This window comes from Microchirus variegatus (assembly GCF_963457635.1).
Source record: "Microchirus variegatus genome assembly, chromosome: 5".
NCBI lineage: Eukaryota > Metazoa > Chordata > Actinopteri > Pleuronectiformes > Soleidae > Microchirus > Microchirus variegatus.
Genome location: NC_139806.1, coordinates 21,234,337 through 21,253,148, shown reverse-complemented (window position 1 = coordinate 21,253,148; position 18,812 = coordinate 21,234,337). Strand labels below are relative to the sequence as shown.

The 18,812-nt window shown below is 42.1% G+C and overlaps 1 protein-coding gene across 1 annotated transcript in view; it reads right to left on the bottom strand.

Moving 5' to 3' along the window:
- Positions 1-2,089: 2,089 nt before the first annotated feature.
- The window catches only part of b4galt2 (UDP-Gal:betaGlcNAc beta 1,4- galactosyltransferase, polypeptide 2), a gene marked incomplete at both ends in the record, with an annotated part of 194,854 nt that continues 178,131 nt past the window's right edge, over positions 2,090-18,812 (bottom strand). Inside the window, one exon of the mRNA XM_083890053.1 lies at positions 2,090-2,240. Within this exon, the coding sequence (XP_083746179.1) occupies positions 2,090-2,240 (151 nt within the window). The remainder of the gene's footprint in view (positions 2,241-18,812) is intronic.

The following is an 18,812-nucleotide window of genomic DNA, read 5'->3' as shown; positions in this document are numbered from 1 at the left end:
AATACAGAACTAACAGCTGATGGCGATAACATCTGAAGAAGTAGTAACAAGAAATGTCAGTCACACGATAATGAACTTGGACTGCTTCAAAATTCACAATTTCCACCAACGGAAGACTATGACTTTATAATTTCCTCTTTCTGGATATAATATTTTCTTATGAATATTAAAAGAAAAGTATAGTTGACAGAGAGAAGAAATGGCATATAATATAGTGATAGTTTTAATGAATTGAAATACATTTAAAAAAAAAAAAAGGCTTCAGGTTATATTACAGGCTAATATTTAAAAAAAAATGACTTTGAAAATTGATTATGAATGATTATGTCTCAGCGACCTGGTGTGGAAGCTACAGGGGTCAGTTATTATTTCCCTCATGCTCACAAGCCTCTATTCTCTTTAATGACAGCTCAGTTCTGATGCTTCTGCCTCATATATTTTAAAATAAGATAATGCAAAAAATAAAATGCACATTATGACTGAGTAATATCTGTACTTTAAAGGATATTAATTAGGGTTTTTGACACTGAAAATGGATATTTCAGTCTGCAGTTGAGAAAATAATACATACTGTCTTCGCTATGAAATTTTATTTTAACTGCAATATGAATAAGATTCAATATCAGTTTAGATTATGCATCGTGCAAACACAGTTTGAGGTGTAACTATTTTGAAAATTAAACCAAAACCTTTCTAGTTGTTGTTTTTCAACTTTAAATCAGGATCAAAAGTATCATTTTAATCATCTATCAGTTGATTTACCAATTTTTTTACACATTTGGCCACAACAAGCAGCCTTAATGAATCGATGACTAAAATATGATATAAAACATTTTCTTAACTCTGGTTTAAAAAATCAAAACAAAGCAAAAACTAAAAAAATGTAATCTCCAGTGTTTGCCACAGAGGCTAAAATCACAACTGAGCTGTCCGCGCACACGAACATTTGCTCTGTTCTCTTCTGTTCCATGATTTGATTTCAAAATGCATTACCAAGGTAGTTCCATCATGTATTATTCAGCACAAGAGAAAACTTCTCATATCTTCACTTTCCTTCCCCTCTGTTGCAAAATGTCCAATAAGTCAGTGTCTGGTTCCAAAGTATGAGTTTACATATAAAAAAAGAGAAGGAAAAAGAGATTTCTCAGGTCAGTGTTGCTGCTATTTTTAATTCATCAGCACTGTTCTTCTGAGTCTTCTGATGTAGATGCAGGCACAATACACATTCATTAGTTGATAGTGGAGGATTCGATTGAGTAATTAGATCCGAGCAGGTGACTCCCTGATGAAAAATGTCAGTATTAATTCATCATGTGTCGAGATAAGCGTCCGCTCTGATGTGTGAAACCAGCCGATGCAGATCAGAGGAGCCACGCTGCATGTCACTGTGTTGAGTTCATGTTCCGGCGCCTGACTCCCACCATCGCTCATGTGATCATCACCGTAAAAATGCTTTGGAAGTAAATTCTGTGATGACTTTTAATTTTCCTCACACGTCCCTCACACTGTCTTCATATTAACAGCTAATTTCTGTCATGGTCATGAAACTATATATTCAGAGAAAAATCCCTCTGGATCCATCATTTTCCAGAATAGTCCACGAAAACAGCTTTTAATCATCCAACAGCAGTAGCAGACATCGTCCTCTGTTGTCCTCCAGGTTACAAAAGACTGTTGATGGAAAGTTTCCAAGTTTCAGCTCTGACACTGATGCCAGTCTTCGATCAGACCCTGATACTTGAGCTTTTTTTCTTTTGGTCCACGCTCTAATGCTGAAGTCACTGACTGGTAAATGAAAGGAGGTGTGACGCCATTTGCTGCTTGAAAAACCAGTGGGAAGAATCTGACTTCTGGAGAAACAGAAAGAGCAAACTGAAATATCGATAAAAGGACCGAGAGGTGAAGAGAGAGTGAGAGACTGTGATGTGCTTGTGACTACTTTTTCCCTTCAGCTCCTTCAGTATCTCACCAGATAAATTGTCTTTTCTCCTTATGTCCCACATTCAAACTGTCCTTTCCACCTTTTCCTTCCAGTAAATGTGCATCACTCGTCCATCCTCCTCCTCCTCCACTCTCTCTGTCTCGCTCTCTAGCCTTTAATAGGCCTGGGTGGCGGCTTACCGATCTCCACAGAGATATTTGTGTACAGTGGATACCTCTTGACCTGAACCAGTCTGTAGGTCAGTGTGCTGATTCCGTCCTTCTTCATCGTGTTCTTCGTGTTCTGTATTTTATTGAATCTAAAAAAAAGAGAGAAAGAAAAAAAGAGAAGCAGACAATGAGGAAAAAAAGATGAAATCCAGTACATTCCAGTGAAACAGTTCAACTGTATTGTGGACAGGAAACAAAGTTGTTTTTTAATTATTATTCTACAGCAGAAAACAATACTGACATCACAACATCCAGATGATACAAGACCAAAAACAATGATATATCAGATGTTTTTTGTTATTAAATTGTATCAACAGGGAACTATTTGAGATGATCTTTAAAAGTGGAAAGGGAACTTGGCTTGTAACTGTAAGGTTGCCTGTTCGAGTCCCGACTCGGCTGCCTGCTGCTCCTAATTCGGTTTCTAGTAGAGGATGGGTTCAATGCAGAGAAGGAATTTCCCCTGTGGGACTCATTTAATTTATGTATTTAAATCCATGTAAAACAAATGCAGAGATTCTTCTCATCACAAATTATTAGAAGGAAAAAACAACTGTGGAGTAAACACATCACGATATAAATATTGTTTCAGTTTCAGTGGATTATGTGGAGAGGACAGAACTCCACCAGGTATTCCACCTGTGTGCAGGACTGAACAGTATTTTAATCCCTTGTCCCGTGTCCAAACGACTGAACTAATGTTGCACATTTTGATCGATTGTGATTTTCATAATCAGCCCACCTTCGAAAAAGGGGCTTTTATGGCTGTGAGGAAAGCAGAGATGATTGTCATCACAAGGCTGTGTTTGCTGTCAATCACATTCTGGTGACCTATCACGGTTTTCGTCATCTCCACCAAGGCTGACGGGATTCATTTGCATTTGCGGGGACAGGAAGTAACGACACAGATATTTGCAGAAAAACAATGGAAACTTTCACAAAGAAAAGGAAATGCAGATACAACAAAGACTGGGAAGCAAAACACAAGTGGTTGAAGCCGGTGGAGGATGGCGATACTCAAGAGTTCTTTTTCAGCTTTTTCTGGATGTGTTCCAGTAAAGTGAAATATCAATAATGATCCTCTATTGTCCTTATAGCATTGCTAAAACAACAAATCTAATGGCCTAAGACTTCTGCACAGTAATGTATACATGTCTTACATTACTTGGTGAGTTGGTGACATGTCACACATTGTCCCACTTGAACATACCCTTTGTCCCACAATTCGTTTGTTGGGACCTGGTCATCCAAACTCACATACACACCTTAGTGGGGACCAAAGTAGGTGAATGTCACTTCTCTACATGTTTGTTGAACAGGAAGTGTGATACTGTACAAATACTGACACACAGCAAAGTTCTCAAACTTTGGTCCCCACTAAAGTGTATAAAACAGTATGTGTGTGAGTGTGTGCTCAGCTCTTGCGCTGGACTTTATTGTATGCAGCACATTATATATTATACTGCAGATAGATAAGATAAAACTGCTCACATTGGCTCAAGTATTCCTATCATTATTTCCCTTCCATGGTTTCTTCTCATCTGTGTTTTTATTTATCAGCCTTTAAAAGAAGCTATAAAAGTCCTAATTATTGCGATTGTTATTACATTATTTATTAGTTGCAGTTGTGGCCAGTTCAAGTAAAGATGAGCTATTGCTCTTTGAATTTCAAATAAGTCCATTAAAAAGTACAAACTGTGTTCTAAGGAAGAAAAGGGTGCTCTCACCATATAATCATGTGGTTTAAAGATGCATTATGTAATAAATCTAAAGCAATTGTCCATAAAATCCTCCTAATATGTCACAGAGACTCAGGAATAATGTTCATATAACAAACTGAACTCACCAACAACAACAACAGTACAGCCAAAATATTTGCATTAAAAAAAATATTTTGCAGACTGCAAATCATGTTTATTTTTTGAAATCATGTTTTGGCATGTGGCGCCACCTACCGCCGTCTACCAATCATTGCAGTCAGTAGATTCTCAGCTGCCGAGCAACCACAGGTTGCCAGTTACAGAAAACGAAACCTAAAAGACCGTGGTATTTTGAATTTGAATGTAGTAACCGTTTTTTGGCCACATTCTTACATATGGCACCTTGATGAGGGAAGGCAGGATACCACTTTTTCGAGAGCGACACCGATATTAGTCCGACACTACGGAGGCCAAAATATTAATTTGTGGCCACGAAATAGGTATAATGTTCATCCATCCATCTTCCTCCACTTTATCGTCCACATGAGGGTCATGGGGGGTGTTAGAGCCATATCCATATGTGTATCTGTTTGTTTATTCACAATGTAATTCCTGAGTGCGACAGTAGGTGGCGCTCCGTGCTGTGGTATAGGAAAGTGATAAAGCCAACGGCAGGTAATTACTGGGCAGGTGTGCTGCGGACGAGTGGAGAAGCAAATAGTTTTTGACCGTCAACGTCAGCGTCAGCGTGATCGTGGTGGTGATATTTGTTTGTTGCGTTGTGACAACAATGAACATTGTTTGATTTGTATGCAAAACGCTCATTTGTTAAGAGCGCAACGAATAATAAATGTTTGGTGACAGCATATGATGCAAGTGATTCATTCATTTGGACCCGGAAGAAGACGGACGCGTCAACTAATCATACACAGTGCCGCAGCCCCTCAGTGGCTTAGTTTTCGTTTTGTTTGTTTTTGTTTTATTGGATACGAACAAGCCATTACAGGGGGCCTGAACAGATCACCAGTCCATCACAGGGAGTGTCCAATTTGCCTAATCCCTATATTGCATGTTTTTTGGACTGTGGGAGGAAGCCGGAGAACCCGGAGAAAACCCACGCACATACGGCGAGAAATATAGGTATAATTTGCGCATGAAATTAATCATTTTAATAACATTCTCATGAATTATCTAGAGAGCTGCACGCACACATAAAGTGAGCGAAGAGGACGGAATCTTCGGAGGGACAGAGATAGTGTGATTGAGTTTTATTTTAGGCTGGGAATGAATTACAAAGGCTCAAACGCCTGGCATTGCAAGGAATCATTATGAGCGAGAGGCATTTTAAACAGAATATTAAGAGCCAGGTTACTTTACTCCTAGCAACGTAACCCCGCCTCCGCCTTGCTGAATGCATGCACACTCCCGCAGCGGGGGATACAAATCCTGTTGGGGATAACTACCTTGGCATGACCCTTGCAATGCCAGGCTTTTGAGAATATCTTTGTAACTCATTCCCAACCTAAAAAAAAACTCAATCACACTATCTTTGTCCATCCAAAGCTCTCTCCAGGTAATTCACGAGAATATTATTAATATTATTAATTTTGTGTGCATATTATACCTATTTCGTGGGAACTAATTAGTATTTCATGGCCACAAATTAGTTTGTGGCCCACCCCTCTGTTATTTCTGGGGCTCATTTGGAACATGCTGCAGCCATTTCAAGCTATACTGAGAAACGTATCGGCTCATCCCTATTCAGTATTTGTTTCTGTAAACTATAGTTTGCACAAAGTTAATTAATGAATAAAAATAGACAAGCTGGTATTATGTTTCACATTGACTGCCTGGAAAATGTGCAAGGTGGCATATAAGTTATTCCTATTTAATAAAAATCAATACAGACTGCAACCATGATGGCAAAATAATGGAAATGTATACTGATATTAATACATGCGTGAAAACAAGGTCATAAAGATGGTAAAATCATTACCTGCTGCTGTCAAAACAACACATCCAAAACTCCATTTACAGAAGTTTATTAATATTTCCTTTACAGTGTTCCAACAGGTGGCGCTATGGCCCTGCATTGTGTCATATGATATGTCACCGTTTGTCTGAATTAGGCTGGAGTGTCCGTCCTCATTGGCTGTGCCTCAGAATCTCCTCTGCCATTTGAAATATGCTCTGATTAGAGTATTTTAGTGGTAAAGATAAAACAGAAAATCATTCACACCATGTGTCAGACAGTGACACACTGAAGTCTGTCGTGTGTGTGTGTGAGATATAACCTCCGGCATTAAAAGAGATTCATAGCTGAAAGTATCAGTCAGAATGGAAATGAGGCCACAGCGTCTGACAGCAAATTTACAACACTACTGTCTTCAAGTGTCGCTTTGTTAACAACAACTTTGTTTTTGTTAACACAAAAAAGCTCTTGTGTGCACATTCAATTTTCCGAAGAAAGTGGTGACTCCAATAATAATAATAATAAAAAAACCGATATGCTTGGACGTACAAGTGGGGTTGACGCCTCAGTCTGACACGGATCACCGAGACTTCAAGTCCTTGTCAGAACTGACTTGTGAACATCTCTCCTCTGTCAGCATCGCCCTCATCTCCTGTCACTCTCTTATCAAATCAAAAAGACCTTTACTGGCATAAATGGGGGAAACAAAAGAGTCAAGCTTCTTTCGCTTGAAGGATACTTTACAGTGAGATATAAATAGAATGACGTGTTCTTACGTCGACCAGGGATCAGTACTTCTGTCTCAAAGCGGAGGGAGTTAGTTGAAGAGGAAGAGTGAGACAGGAAGAAGGAAAAGAGAGGAGAGAAATCAGGTGGTTTATAAACAGCACATGACAGAGGGGAAAATGGAGGACGGATTGGAAGAGAGATAAATATAAATCAGAGAGATTTATAGAGCGACAGATGCAGGCACTGATATAAAAAATAAATCAGACTGGTGGGGGAAAAATGTCTTTGGATGAATCTATAAGTGCAGAGATTATACGGAATAGACTAATCCCCCGCTAAACACAGAGCGTATAAATGCATAAATGCATATATGACGCACCGTTGTTGTGTTTGAGTTTCATTTTAGAGAGTTAGAGGACAAGACAAAGACAAAATCATCAAGATACCTAACTGGGTTAAGTAAAGCTCTACTTTTATTCCAACAATGGTCTCGGAGGAAATCATTTCTGGTTTATTTGGCTCTAGTGGCATATATTTTGAGTTGGCCCACTCCAGTAGACAGATATCTAAAGGGATTTGTTCACCATTTTAAGGAACACACTGATTGGGTTATCTTACCACGTTGACAAGATTAATAACTGCACACTAAATGTGAGCATGATACGGTCCCTCGAGCACCAGTATCACGTTTTAATATGAAAAATAAAGATTTTCAGTTTTTTTCTCGTATTTATCATCTCATTTCTGAGAAAAACAAGATGATAAAGAAATAAAAACAAACACAGGAGGGCTCAAACGTTGATGAAGTGTATTGACACTTTCATCAATGAGTACAAATGAGACCAAAATCCAATCAGAACTCATTTCATTTCGTGGTAAAAGCCAAATGAGTTTTAGAGATTCAATCAAAACTATTTAGGTTACGACAAATGGTTTGATGAGTTGAGAAGAGCTCCAATCAGAACTGATCGCTGTGCTGTGCAGAGACTCAGACTTGGGAAGGAGGTTCCTCTGGCTCCATGCATTTTCTTTCTTTGTTTTTTCTTGGGCCTTTTTGCCTTTAATTGATAGGATGGTGGAGAGAGACAGGAAACCGGAGGCAGAGAGGTGGGGAATGACATGCAGGAAAGACCGCTTGGTGTGGGATTCGAACCAGGGTCGCCTGCAGCGAGAACTACAGCCTCAGCATATGGGGCAGGTCAGGTGCTCTACCATCTAAGCTAAACACTGCCCCTGCATTCTCTTTCTAACTAAACTGTATCACTGAAAATGACATTTTAAACATTTAAACATGTATATTTTCAGTAGATTAGATTATTTATTTTCACACTGTATGCTTGGAAAAGTTGTATCCATGACCAAATCAATTTATGTAGTGCTGCCTGTCTTGGCCGGGACACTCTTATGAGTCAAAATCATCACCGCCAAGTGTAACACATCATCAGTACCATTAGATATGACATCAGGCAGTAGCAGTTCTGAATAATTTAGGTAAAAGATTTAACAGTCAGCTATTTGATTTGCAATGTATAGACTACTACATTTCTTTTAAATTCAAGCTAGAGTTCAATTTAAACCGTGTAGTAGATTTATGACCTGGTGGAACATTACCCGGGACACTATTAAAATTATACCTATTATAACATCTAGGTATTAGATTTTCAAAATGGCCTAGAACATATTTAGCATTGCCTGGGAATCAAATTGAAATGTGATATGAAAACAGTTAATTGTTGCAATTAAAGGCAGCACATTAGTTGAGTTAGTCTGGCAAAGTAAGTAACAGCAACACATGATTATAGTTAAAATCACCACAAAACAATTATATATGTGTGTTTAACAATTTCACATCGTCTGTGATTGTGTTATGAAAACAAACAAAAAAAAATGTTAGAAAAGTAAGCACTGCTTTAAGGGGTTTTGCAAAAGAAAGTGAACGTTGTCATCTTCATGCTAGGTTCAATTATACACACGCACGCACACCCCCACGCACACACACACACTCACACTGTTTCTGCTCTGTTCCAAGATGATAACAAATGAATTGAATATTGAACAGTGTTACTCATTCATCTGCAATGCACAAAGCCACGCTTGCGAGACACAAGCACGCGTGCACGCACGTGAGTTGTGTCTGTGTGCTCGTGTGCACGTTAACTGATACTCGCCTCTGGTGATGAATGTGTCCCGTTCTTACTTCTGCTGGCCTGATATCTCATTGCTATGCCGAACCAGCATCTCAGAGAGTGCTGAGAGAATGGACTCTTGTGTGAGAGAGTGTGCACGTCTGAGTGTGTGTGTGTGTGTGTGTGTGTGAATTCATGGGAAGTAGTTAACATTCATCAAACTGATGAGACAACGTTGCCCTTAAATGCCAGACATTACAGTGGTACTCCAGGAAAAACTCTCCCAAAAGGCTCAATCATTAATCTGAGTGTAAACAGGAAAGAAAACCACCTGAACAAAATAGTAAGAAAACTCAGGTTTAGCAGTGAAATTGACTGACACAGCCTCAAGTATATAACAGGTTGTACATTTTATCCATATCGGCTTCTGGACAGCTAAAACCACCCAAAATATAATTTTCCCAAATCTGAATCAAACCACATTTGGAGGTTTGAAACGCAATTAATGTCCGATTTCGACAGAAGAGACCTGCTCTGAATATCGATGGCGTCAAACCCAGTGACGGAGGTGCGGCACACATCGCTGCACAGCGGAGTCAGCCGTGACTGGAGCACCAAACGTTGCAATATCATGCATACAGTGCCTGTCTCACGCATTGATGAATTTTTTATTTTGTGATTGAGGAGTTCTGCTCTGTGACTTGACAGGGCGATTGTTCGGAGAGTGGGATGGTGCACCTGCATTTGAGCTGCGACACAAACGTGTATACGTTGGTTGTCTACATTGTTACCAAAGCAACAGATGTACAGTATGTAAATATGTAAATAGGGTGGTTATATCTGGACACAGAAGAATGATCACTAAAAGCCAAATGAATGTCATTTACTCAAATGGTAGCAAGAATCTATGAATCTGTTTGGGTCTGATCTGTGTTTCCATCAGGGTACAGTACGTTATGGTTTGGAATGGTTAGACCCTGAATCAGGCTTGAGTTTCAACTGGGAACAGTGCCTTTAGTTGGTAGGAGTTGGTAGCAAACGCAAATGCGATTCTTCTTCCTTTTCTTCTTGTTTTTTCTTCACCTTAGTGCTAAAATTTATGGAGTTCAATGAATAACCAGACCTATTGAATTCAATCAATAGGTCTGGTTTTTTAAAGTCTAAATCCATCAATCATCTATACATCCATATACCACTTTATCCTCCACCAGAGTGTCGCAGGGGGTGCTGTGCCTATCTCAGCTGACATTGGGCGATAGGCGGTGTACACCCTGGACAGTTCACCAGTCCATCGCAGGGCCACATATAGAGACAAACAACCATTCACTCACACATTCACACCTGCGGCCAATTTAGAGTGACCAATTTACCTAATCCCCATATTGCATGTTTTTGACTATGGGAGGAAGCCGGAGAACCCAGAGAAAACCCCCCCCACACACACAGGGAGAAGATGCAAACTCCATGCAGAAAGTGCCTTTTTCCAACCGGGCCTTGAACCAGAAGAGCACTAACCACTACACCAAATGTGTGGCCCAAAGTCTAAATACAACTTTTTTTTATTCAAAATATCCTTTGCTGTCTGGTATAGACAACATAAAACAAACAATGACATGCCTTTGGTTGTTGAGATTCAACTATTAACTGAAAAAAAACAAAGGCTGTGTTTCTGGTCACAGTCTAAAAACTGAGATTTTAGTACAATATTTTTCCACTAAACAAAAGTAGCACAGTGAGGAAAATGATAAGTTACTGCAGGTGCAACTGGCAGACTGTAGGCGGAACATTAATCTGGTGCCGTGTGGCAACCAGATCAGTTACCCAGATCTATGGACCACACACTCCAGCAGAGGAGGCAGCAGCTGCAGAACTACACCGTAAACAGTTGTTGTCACTCAACATTAAATAACAGCCACATGGCTGCGTTAGTTAAACAGTGGCTATAGTTGCTCAATGACACATTGAGCTGGTACAGAAGAGCATGGAATATAAATGTGCCAAAGTAGTAGACATGATGTCAGCAAAATGTAAGAAAACAGCAGCAAAGCAGGGCAAGGAGAATTGCACCGAACTCTCTCTAATGCGGGGATCAGACTACACCACATTTGTTTTGTTTTTTATGATATCAGATTCGTGTCATGTTTGGGGGACTGGCAACACTACAAGAATGACCCTGACCAACCATCTTTTACAATACTGTGCAAGTTGATAGGTCTTTAGGGAGGCAGAAGACTTATCCACACTGGGTTGCTGAAGTGCCTCCACTATTTCTCCCCAAATGTTTTGTTTTTTAACTGTCATGGTAGTCCCTTGAGGAAACAAAACATTCCTCGGGGTCACTATTCCACCAAACAGCAGTGGCAGTATCCCTTTTCCTCTTCTCCATGTTTATGTCTGTATGTGACCCCGCATCAGATAGAAGATAGAAACCATTATAACATGATAGACTTCTTGTCTGGTGGTTGTGGAACATCCCAGATGCCAAATCTCTGTTTTTATCTACAATACAAGTCTGCCCATCATTCATAATTGGGTCTGACACTGGAAATGTGTCGTTGACAACCAAATCTCTTGAAAACCAGATTTGTGATGTCTGATCCTGGCATGAGACGACATGTAGTCTACTCCAGGGTAATGATGGGAAAATAGTAAAGCATTATAATCATAAAAACGTTTTTGTTCAAACAATAATCCTTTGTTGTGGCTCCTAAACGGTGGTCCGACGTCACACTGTGAGATCGGTTTAAAGATGGCTCTTGTCACAGTAACAGTGACAGTGACACAAAGACGGCCTGCACACATTTTTCAGACAATCTAAAACAATTAAGGATGACCATCTCACAGAGTGTTGTGTGCTGTTTTGACCTGGTATTCAATAAAAGTGCAACGTGACGAAGCAATCCATGTTTGTAAGACTTGTCCTCTAGCTGTTACCACCGTGCTAAGAAAGATGCTGCATGAAAGCAAATAGCAGAGCTGTAGCTCGCAGCTGAAAAACACGATTCATCTTGTTCTGTTGTTTACCACGAGCACATTCTGATGACATTTTATCTTCTGTACTAAAGTCTTATCTGCTGTACTTGCGTCTAGGCCAGTGATTCAGTAGGTGTCATGCTTGCACAGTCTACATACATCATACTTGATATTGTACCCAAGTTTATTAGGTCCTCGAAGTACAGTGTGGTTTGTAATGATCCAATAATAGTGCTGAAATCACTGAGGCTCAACTCACAATCTCATAGATGTTATGACTGCCCAGTAGTTCTGTAAAAAAGAAAAGAAAAAAAAAAGGACGTTTGTGCTGACTAATAGGCCCATTATTTCCTGCCCCCTTGCTACAGTTATGAATAATGTATTGGATTCAAATAAATAGTGTCCCTGTTGGTGTCACCTCTTATTGAGGAAGTCTGGACCTCAGACCAGAAGAGATAGATTGATATATACAAATATATATATATATATAGAGAGAGAGAGAGAAGGAGGAGAAAACTGGGAATTAAGCGCGCACACACACACGTTTGTGCAGTATTCTTAGCGAGGACACTCATGGAAATAATGCATTCCTTCGCCCCTTACCCTAACCTTAACCATAACAACTGAATGTCTAGCTCTATCTCTTAACTTTAACTACTCCTGGCCAAACTCTAAACTCATTCTAACCATACAGCATAACTTCACCTCAAAGCTCACATAGAGTGGTCCTATCGCACATATACTGTATGTGAGTTATGGAGGTCTACTTATATACTTTAACTTGTTTTTATGGTCAAAAACCATAGGGGTTTTCCAGTTGCTGGAAACGAGCCGAAATAAATCTCTCCTCACTGAAGCTCTCTCATCAGCCGCGTTTCAGACTGAAATCTCACACCCAGAAGACAGACTGTTGTGATTGCCCAGCCAACGAGAGCTTTCCCAAGTGTCTTGTGATTGGCCAATACCTGGAAGCAGTGGCGGCTCCTGAAGAAAATTTCAGGGGAGGCAATTTTTTCTGATAATGATTAAGGTGACCCATTCACTAGGTGCATAAAAAAAGACAGTATCAATTTGTTGTTAGATGATAAACAGAGTCCCTCTTGTGTCCACTAGATGGCAACTTGATGAACAAAAATTATTTATATGAATCTAATGTTGTATGAAGTTAAATAGTTAAACAGGACACAAGATGTGTCCAGCAACCACATAAAGACAGGGCAGCAAGTATTGATTAACTGACAAAGGATCAAGAGGAACAAGAGTTTTCACAACCTTTACCAGATACATACAACAAACATATGACAAGATAGTTCAGTCAAAATCATTATTTAGATGTGTTGCTTAATGCATCCTAGAATACTTTCTTACACGAAACAATCTGATTGTCTGATTTGCGTGAATTTTAACCTGCAGTTAAACCCTGAGCTATACAAACGTCAACAATGTTAGCAAACAAGCTAATGAACGTTGACTCAAATGACTGCTGTCACTGCTACAAGCCATAAACAGCTAACAAGTATGAAAGCGTGAACTCCGTGGCACTGGTCAAACTACGTGTACTTATCAGTTCGTGCTGGGACCGATTAAACGAGAGCGCCGCCATCGGAGAGGCGACAACTTATCGGGAGACGAGATGTGAAGAGAAGATATCCCCTCCTCTCTTTGCTCGGTTTACGAATGACGCAAGCACGTTTGTGCATGCACATAAATCCTCATAAAAAATGCATTGGAGGGTATGTTTTTCGAAAAAAAAGTTTTTAACATGAGAGTAAATGGGAGAATTTTTGGGGCGATTATCCACATCAATCAAATCACCCCAAAAGAGGCAGGACCATAAAACATGACTTGAATCTGACTATTCTGATTGGACAATGACAGACAATATGTCTAGAACACTGATAATAACTACCTTTGTTGAAAAAAAAATCTCTTTCTCCTCCTAGCGCATCTCCCCCCTCTGGAACGGTGGATGTACTGCTACTCATTATCAAAACATTGTTTTAACAATGTTTAAAAATGGCTTCGTTACGTCTCTCTTTTATGACTTTGACCCGGAGTTGGACCCAGAGTCAGAAGACACTGTCGCTCGTGAAACACCTCCACAACGGACGTTATTCTTCTTCTGCGGTTCAAGGTACGCAACCGGATTCAAGATTCAAGATTCAAGATTCAAGATGCTTTATTTATCCCGAGGGAAATTATTGTGCAACAATTGGGAGGTAAAAGTGTAGATGTACAAGAGTTAAAAGATACATAAAATAAAATAAAATAAAATAAAATAAAAATAAAAATAAAAATAAAAACAAGTAAGACAAATGCAACAAAGTGCCAAACAGAAGGAAAAACAGTAACTTACAACAGTAACTTAAATGCAACAATGCCACAAAAAGAATCAAAAAAGAATCACAGTCAACGTAGGTATATATAATATACAGCAGTATGCACGGAAATAAAATAAGTACAACTAAAATATGGTGAGCAAATGTTGAAAGTTATAAACAGTGATAAGGTGACTAATGTTATCAGCATAGTGCAAACAAAGTAAAGTGATGAAGTGATATGGGTAAAGTGACATTTGGATCAGGACACAGTGTCTCCACTGTTCCTAATGCGGCCAGAAGTAGCTAAATTAAACAGCCTGATGGCCACAGGAAGAAAAGACTTCCTCTGGCGTTCTGTGTTACACCGGGGGAGAATGAGTCTGTTGCTGAAGGTGCTTCTGCTCGAAGTCAGCAGCTGGTGGAGAGGGTGAGAGATGTTGTCCAGGATACTGTGCAGTTTACACAGCATCCTCCTCTCAGACACCACCACCACAGAGTCCAGCTGGACCCCCAGGACAGAGCCAGCCTTCCTGATGATCCTGCTGATCTTCTTGGCGTCTGCTGCCCTCAGCCTGCTGCCCCAGCACACAACAGCAAAGAAGATGGCACTGGCTACCACCGACTGGTAGAACATCCTCAGCATGGTGTTACATACGTTGAATGACCGGAGCCTCCTCAGGAAATAGAGACGACTCTGGCCCTTCTTGTACACAGCCTCAGTGTTCTTGGCCCAGTCCAGTTTATTGTCCAGGTATACTCCAAGGTACTTGTAATCCTGGACAACATCTACAGTCACACCGTTGATGGAGATGGGTGTGGGGGTAGATTTCCTCCTGCGGAAATATACCACTAGCTCCTTAGTCTTGGTGGAGTTGAGAATCAGATGATTAGCTCCACACCACTCGACGAAGGAGTCCACAACGCCCCTGTACTCCTCCTCCTTCCCCTCACTGACACAGCCAACGATTGCAGAGTCGTCAGCAAACTTCTGCAGGTGGCAGGACTCAGAGAGGAACTGAAAGTCTGAGGTGTACAGGGTGAACAGAAAGGGGGAAAGAACAGTTCCCTGTGGAGCCCCAGTGCTGCTGACCACAGTATCAGACACACCATCCTGCAGTCTGACATACTGTGGTCGACCCGTCAAATAGTCCGTAATCCAGGAAACCAGGGGAGGTTCCATCCATCGCCGTCAGCTTACTCCCCAGCAGAGCAGGCCGGATGGTATTGAACGCACTGGAGAAGTCCATGAACATGATTCTCACAGTGCATCCCGGTCTGTCCAGGTGGGCGCAGGCACGGTGGAGCAGGAAGATGATGGCGTCCTCCACACCCAGTCTCGGCTGGTAGGCAAACTGTAGAGGGTCCAGTGATGAGCTGACCAGGGGCCGAAGAAGTGACAGGACCAGCCTCTCCAGGGACTTCATCAAGTGTGACGTCAGCGCCACCGGTCTGTAGTCTTCGGAGGTGCTGGGACGCACCTTCTTCGGTACTGGTACAAGGCAGGATGTCTTCCACAGCACCGGGACCCTCTCCAGACTCATGCTGAGGTTGAAGATGTACTGCAGGACTCCGCTCAGCTGGGTCGCACATGTTTTGAGGACCCTCGGGCTGACACCGTCGGGACCAGCTGCCTTGCCCGGGCGGAGTCTGCAGAGCTCCTTCCTCACCTGCTCTGCAGTGAAGGTCTGTCTGCTGTGTGTGTTGATGGGGGGGGGGGGGAAGGTGATGGCGGGGGGGGAAGGTGATGGCGGGGGGGTGGGGGTTGGTGGAACAGGTTGGGTAAAGTCAGGAAGGAGTTGAGGGGGAGGGGTGTCAGCAGGGCTGGAGGTTTGGAGGTGAATGGTTGTAGAGGAGCTGGGGGAGGGGTAGTCCGGAGCCCTTTCATCAAATCTGTTGAAGAACAAATTCAGCTCGTTGGCTCGTTCAGTACCACCTCCTATTGTCTGGCTACCAGATGGTTTGTAGCCAGTGATGCTCCTCATACCACTCCACACGTCCTTAACATTGTTCTGCTGGAGTTTGTGCTCCAGCTTCCTCCTGTAGTTGTCTTTGCCCTGTTTAATCCTCTCCTTAAGCTCCCTCTGGACCTGCCTCATCTGCTCTCTGTCCCCATCTCTGAAGGCCCTCTTCTTCTCATTCAGCAGGACCTTGATGTCTCTGGTGACCCACGGCTTGTTGTTGGGGAAACAGCGTACAGTCACTTTAGGAACAACGCTGTCCACACAGAAATTGATGTACCCCGTTATGCAGTCCGTGAGATCATCAAGGTCCTCTCCATGTGAATCACAGAGCAGCTCCCAGTCTGTTAGTTCAAAGCAGCCCTGTAAAGCTTCATCAGTCTCCTGTGACCATCTCCTCACAGTCCTGGTGGTCACAGGAAGCCGCTGGACTTGGGGCTTATACAGGGGCTGCAGGTGGATGAGGTTGTGGTCCGATCTTCCAAGAGGAGGAAGGGCAGTGGAGCTGTAAGCCTCCTTAACATTGGCATACAGCAGGTCCAGTGTCTTGTTTTCCCTGGTGGGACAGTCCACAAACTGCTTGAAAGTGGGCAGTGTGGCAGCCAGAGTGATGTGGTTAAAGTCCCCAGATATTGCAATGAATGCGTCTGGGTGCCGTGTCTGAAGATCCGCGACGACGGTGTGTATGACGTCACTCGCGCACGCCGCGTTTGCGGTCGGAGGAATGTAAACAACGAGGACGATAACGTGTGAGAACTCCCTCGGCAGATAGTATGGCCGCAGACTCACGGCAAGCAGTTCAATGTCCGGGCTGCACACACGCTCCTTCACAGTAACGTGACCAGGATGACACCACTTGTTGTTAATAAGAATAGCAAGTCCTCCACCTTTACTCTTGCCACTCTCCCGGTGACTCCTGTCCGCCCGAACAGTCTGAAAGCCGTCCACAGTTGCATTCGAGTCCGGGATGTCCTCGTGGAGCCACGTCTCCGTGAAACACAGCACACTGCTCTCACGATACACCCGCTGAGTCCTCATCAGGCCCGCCAGCTCGTCCATCTTATTAGCCAGCGACCTCACGTTCCCCATGGTGATGGAAGGGAGAGAAGGTTTGTATACATCCCCTGTACTTCCTCCTCAGTTCTTTGGGGATTTCAGGCCTCTCCCGCATTAGCGCCGATGGTGTTAGCGACAACAGCTGGTCTCGGGTGTAAACAATAGACTCGCCGCATTGCTGCGACAAGACGGAGATGCGGTCAGGAAAAATTGTCCCAAGAATGAGACACACGGACAAAAAACATGGAAAAAAGTTCACAAACATGGTTGGCTAGGGTTAGCACAACAACTTACTGGGAAAAAACACCAATACAAATAAAATAAAATAAGAAAAATAGCTAAAAGTGCGGAAAAAAGAGAGAGCAACTGTTGCTGGCTGCCGCTCGACACAGCGCCGGAAGTCTCCCTGTGTGACTCGGACTAGTGCCCGGAGCAGGACGATCGCTTGTTCAGGAGAACCGATGTTTACGTAACTATTACGGGATTTTCAGAGATCTCGCTGAGCCCCGAGATTACAATAAACACAGCGTTCTCAGCAATGGCTGAACTGTTTCGAAATTTCAGGGCTTCATAAACAAGGTAATGACGCAGATACACACCAAAAAAACTGCATTAATAGGAACTTCCGGTCTAGGTCCGCTTTAAAGAAAATATGCAAAAATATATATCTTTCTGTATGCTGTAAAGTGGTTTAAAAAAATTAAATCGGAATCGGCTAAAATCGGTATCGGCAGGTCAAACTTCTTGAAAAATCAGAATCGGCCCCAAATATGGCAATCAGTGCATCCCTAGTCAGAAGACACTGTCGCTCGTGAAACACCTCCACAACGGATGTTTTTCTTCTTCTGCGGTAGAATGTACGCAACCGGATGTGCCCGGACAAGTGCCCAGACCAGGAGGATCTGCTGTTCAGGAGAAATGCTGGTTACGTAACAAGAACAGGTTTTTTCAGAAATCTTGCTGAGCCTAAGATTACAATACAGCACAGCTTCTTCAGCAGTGGCTGAACTGTATGTTTCAAAACTTCAGGGCTTCATAAACGAGGTAATGACGCAGATACACACCAAAAAAACAGCGTTTATTGGAACTTCCGTCCTATAGCTGCTTTAATATATTAATTTACGTTATGGGGACTTACATTTTGTCCCCATAAGGGACAACCAGTTAATACCGAACCCTAATCTTAACCTAACCACAATTCCAGCCCAAACCAAACCTGTTCCTCAGAAATTAGAGTCTGCCTCATTAGAGTACCTCCATGAAGAGTACTGGTCCTGACATGTGTTTATGCCAGAAAAGCTCCTAAAGAGGTAACAAATACAAGTATATACACACACACACGCACGCACGCACGCACGCACGCACGCACACACGCACACACACACACACGCACACGCACACGCACACGCACACACATCATTTGAGTCTCGTTGCTGATTTATTGACTTTGATGAAGGCAACTAGACTAGTCTGACCCAGCCGGCTCCATCTCTATGGTGTCATTTCAGCAGGCAATTACTGAGGGATCGTTGAATCTCTCTCTCTCGCTGAGTCTCACTCTCCTTCACACACATACACACACACACAAATGCAGAGACACACAACAATGATGGATGACATATTATACAGCTCTGGTTATTTTAGACATTCCTCAGATTGAAGTTATTGCTGCTATTTCACTGTATAGATTGTTAGCGTGAAAGTTAAACCACCACTTAATACAAGTCTGACATCTGACATGTTTCAGCAGGTAGAAAAAAAATGACTCCGTCTTAAAAAACATTTCATTTTCTGGTTGATCTCTCAGGATTGACTTTAGGATAATT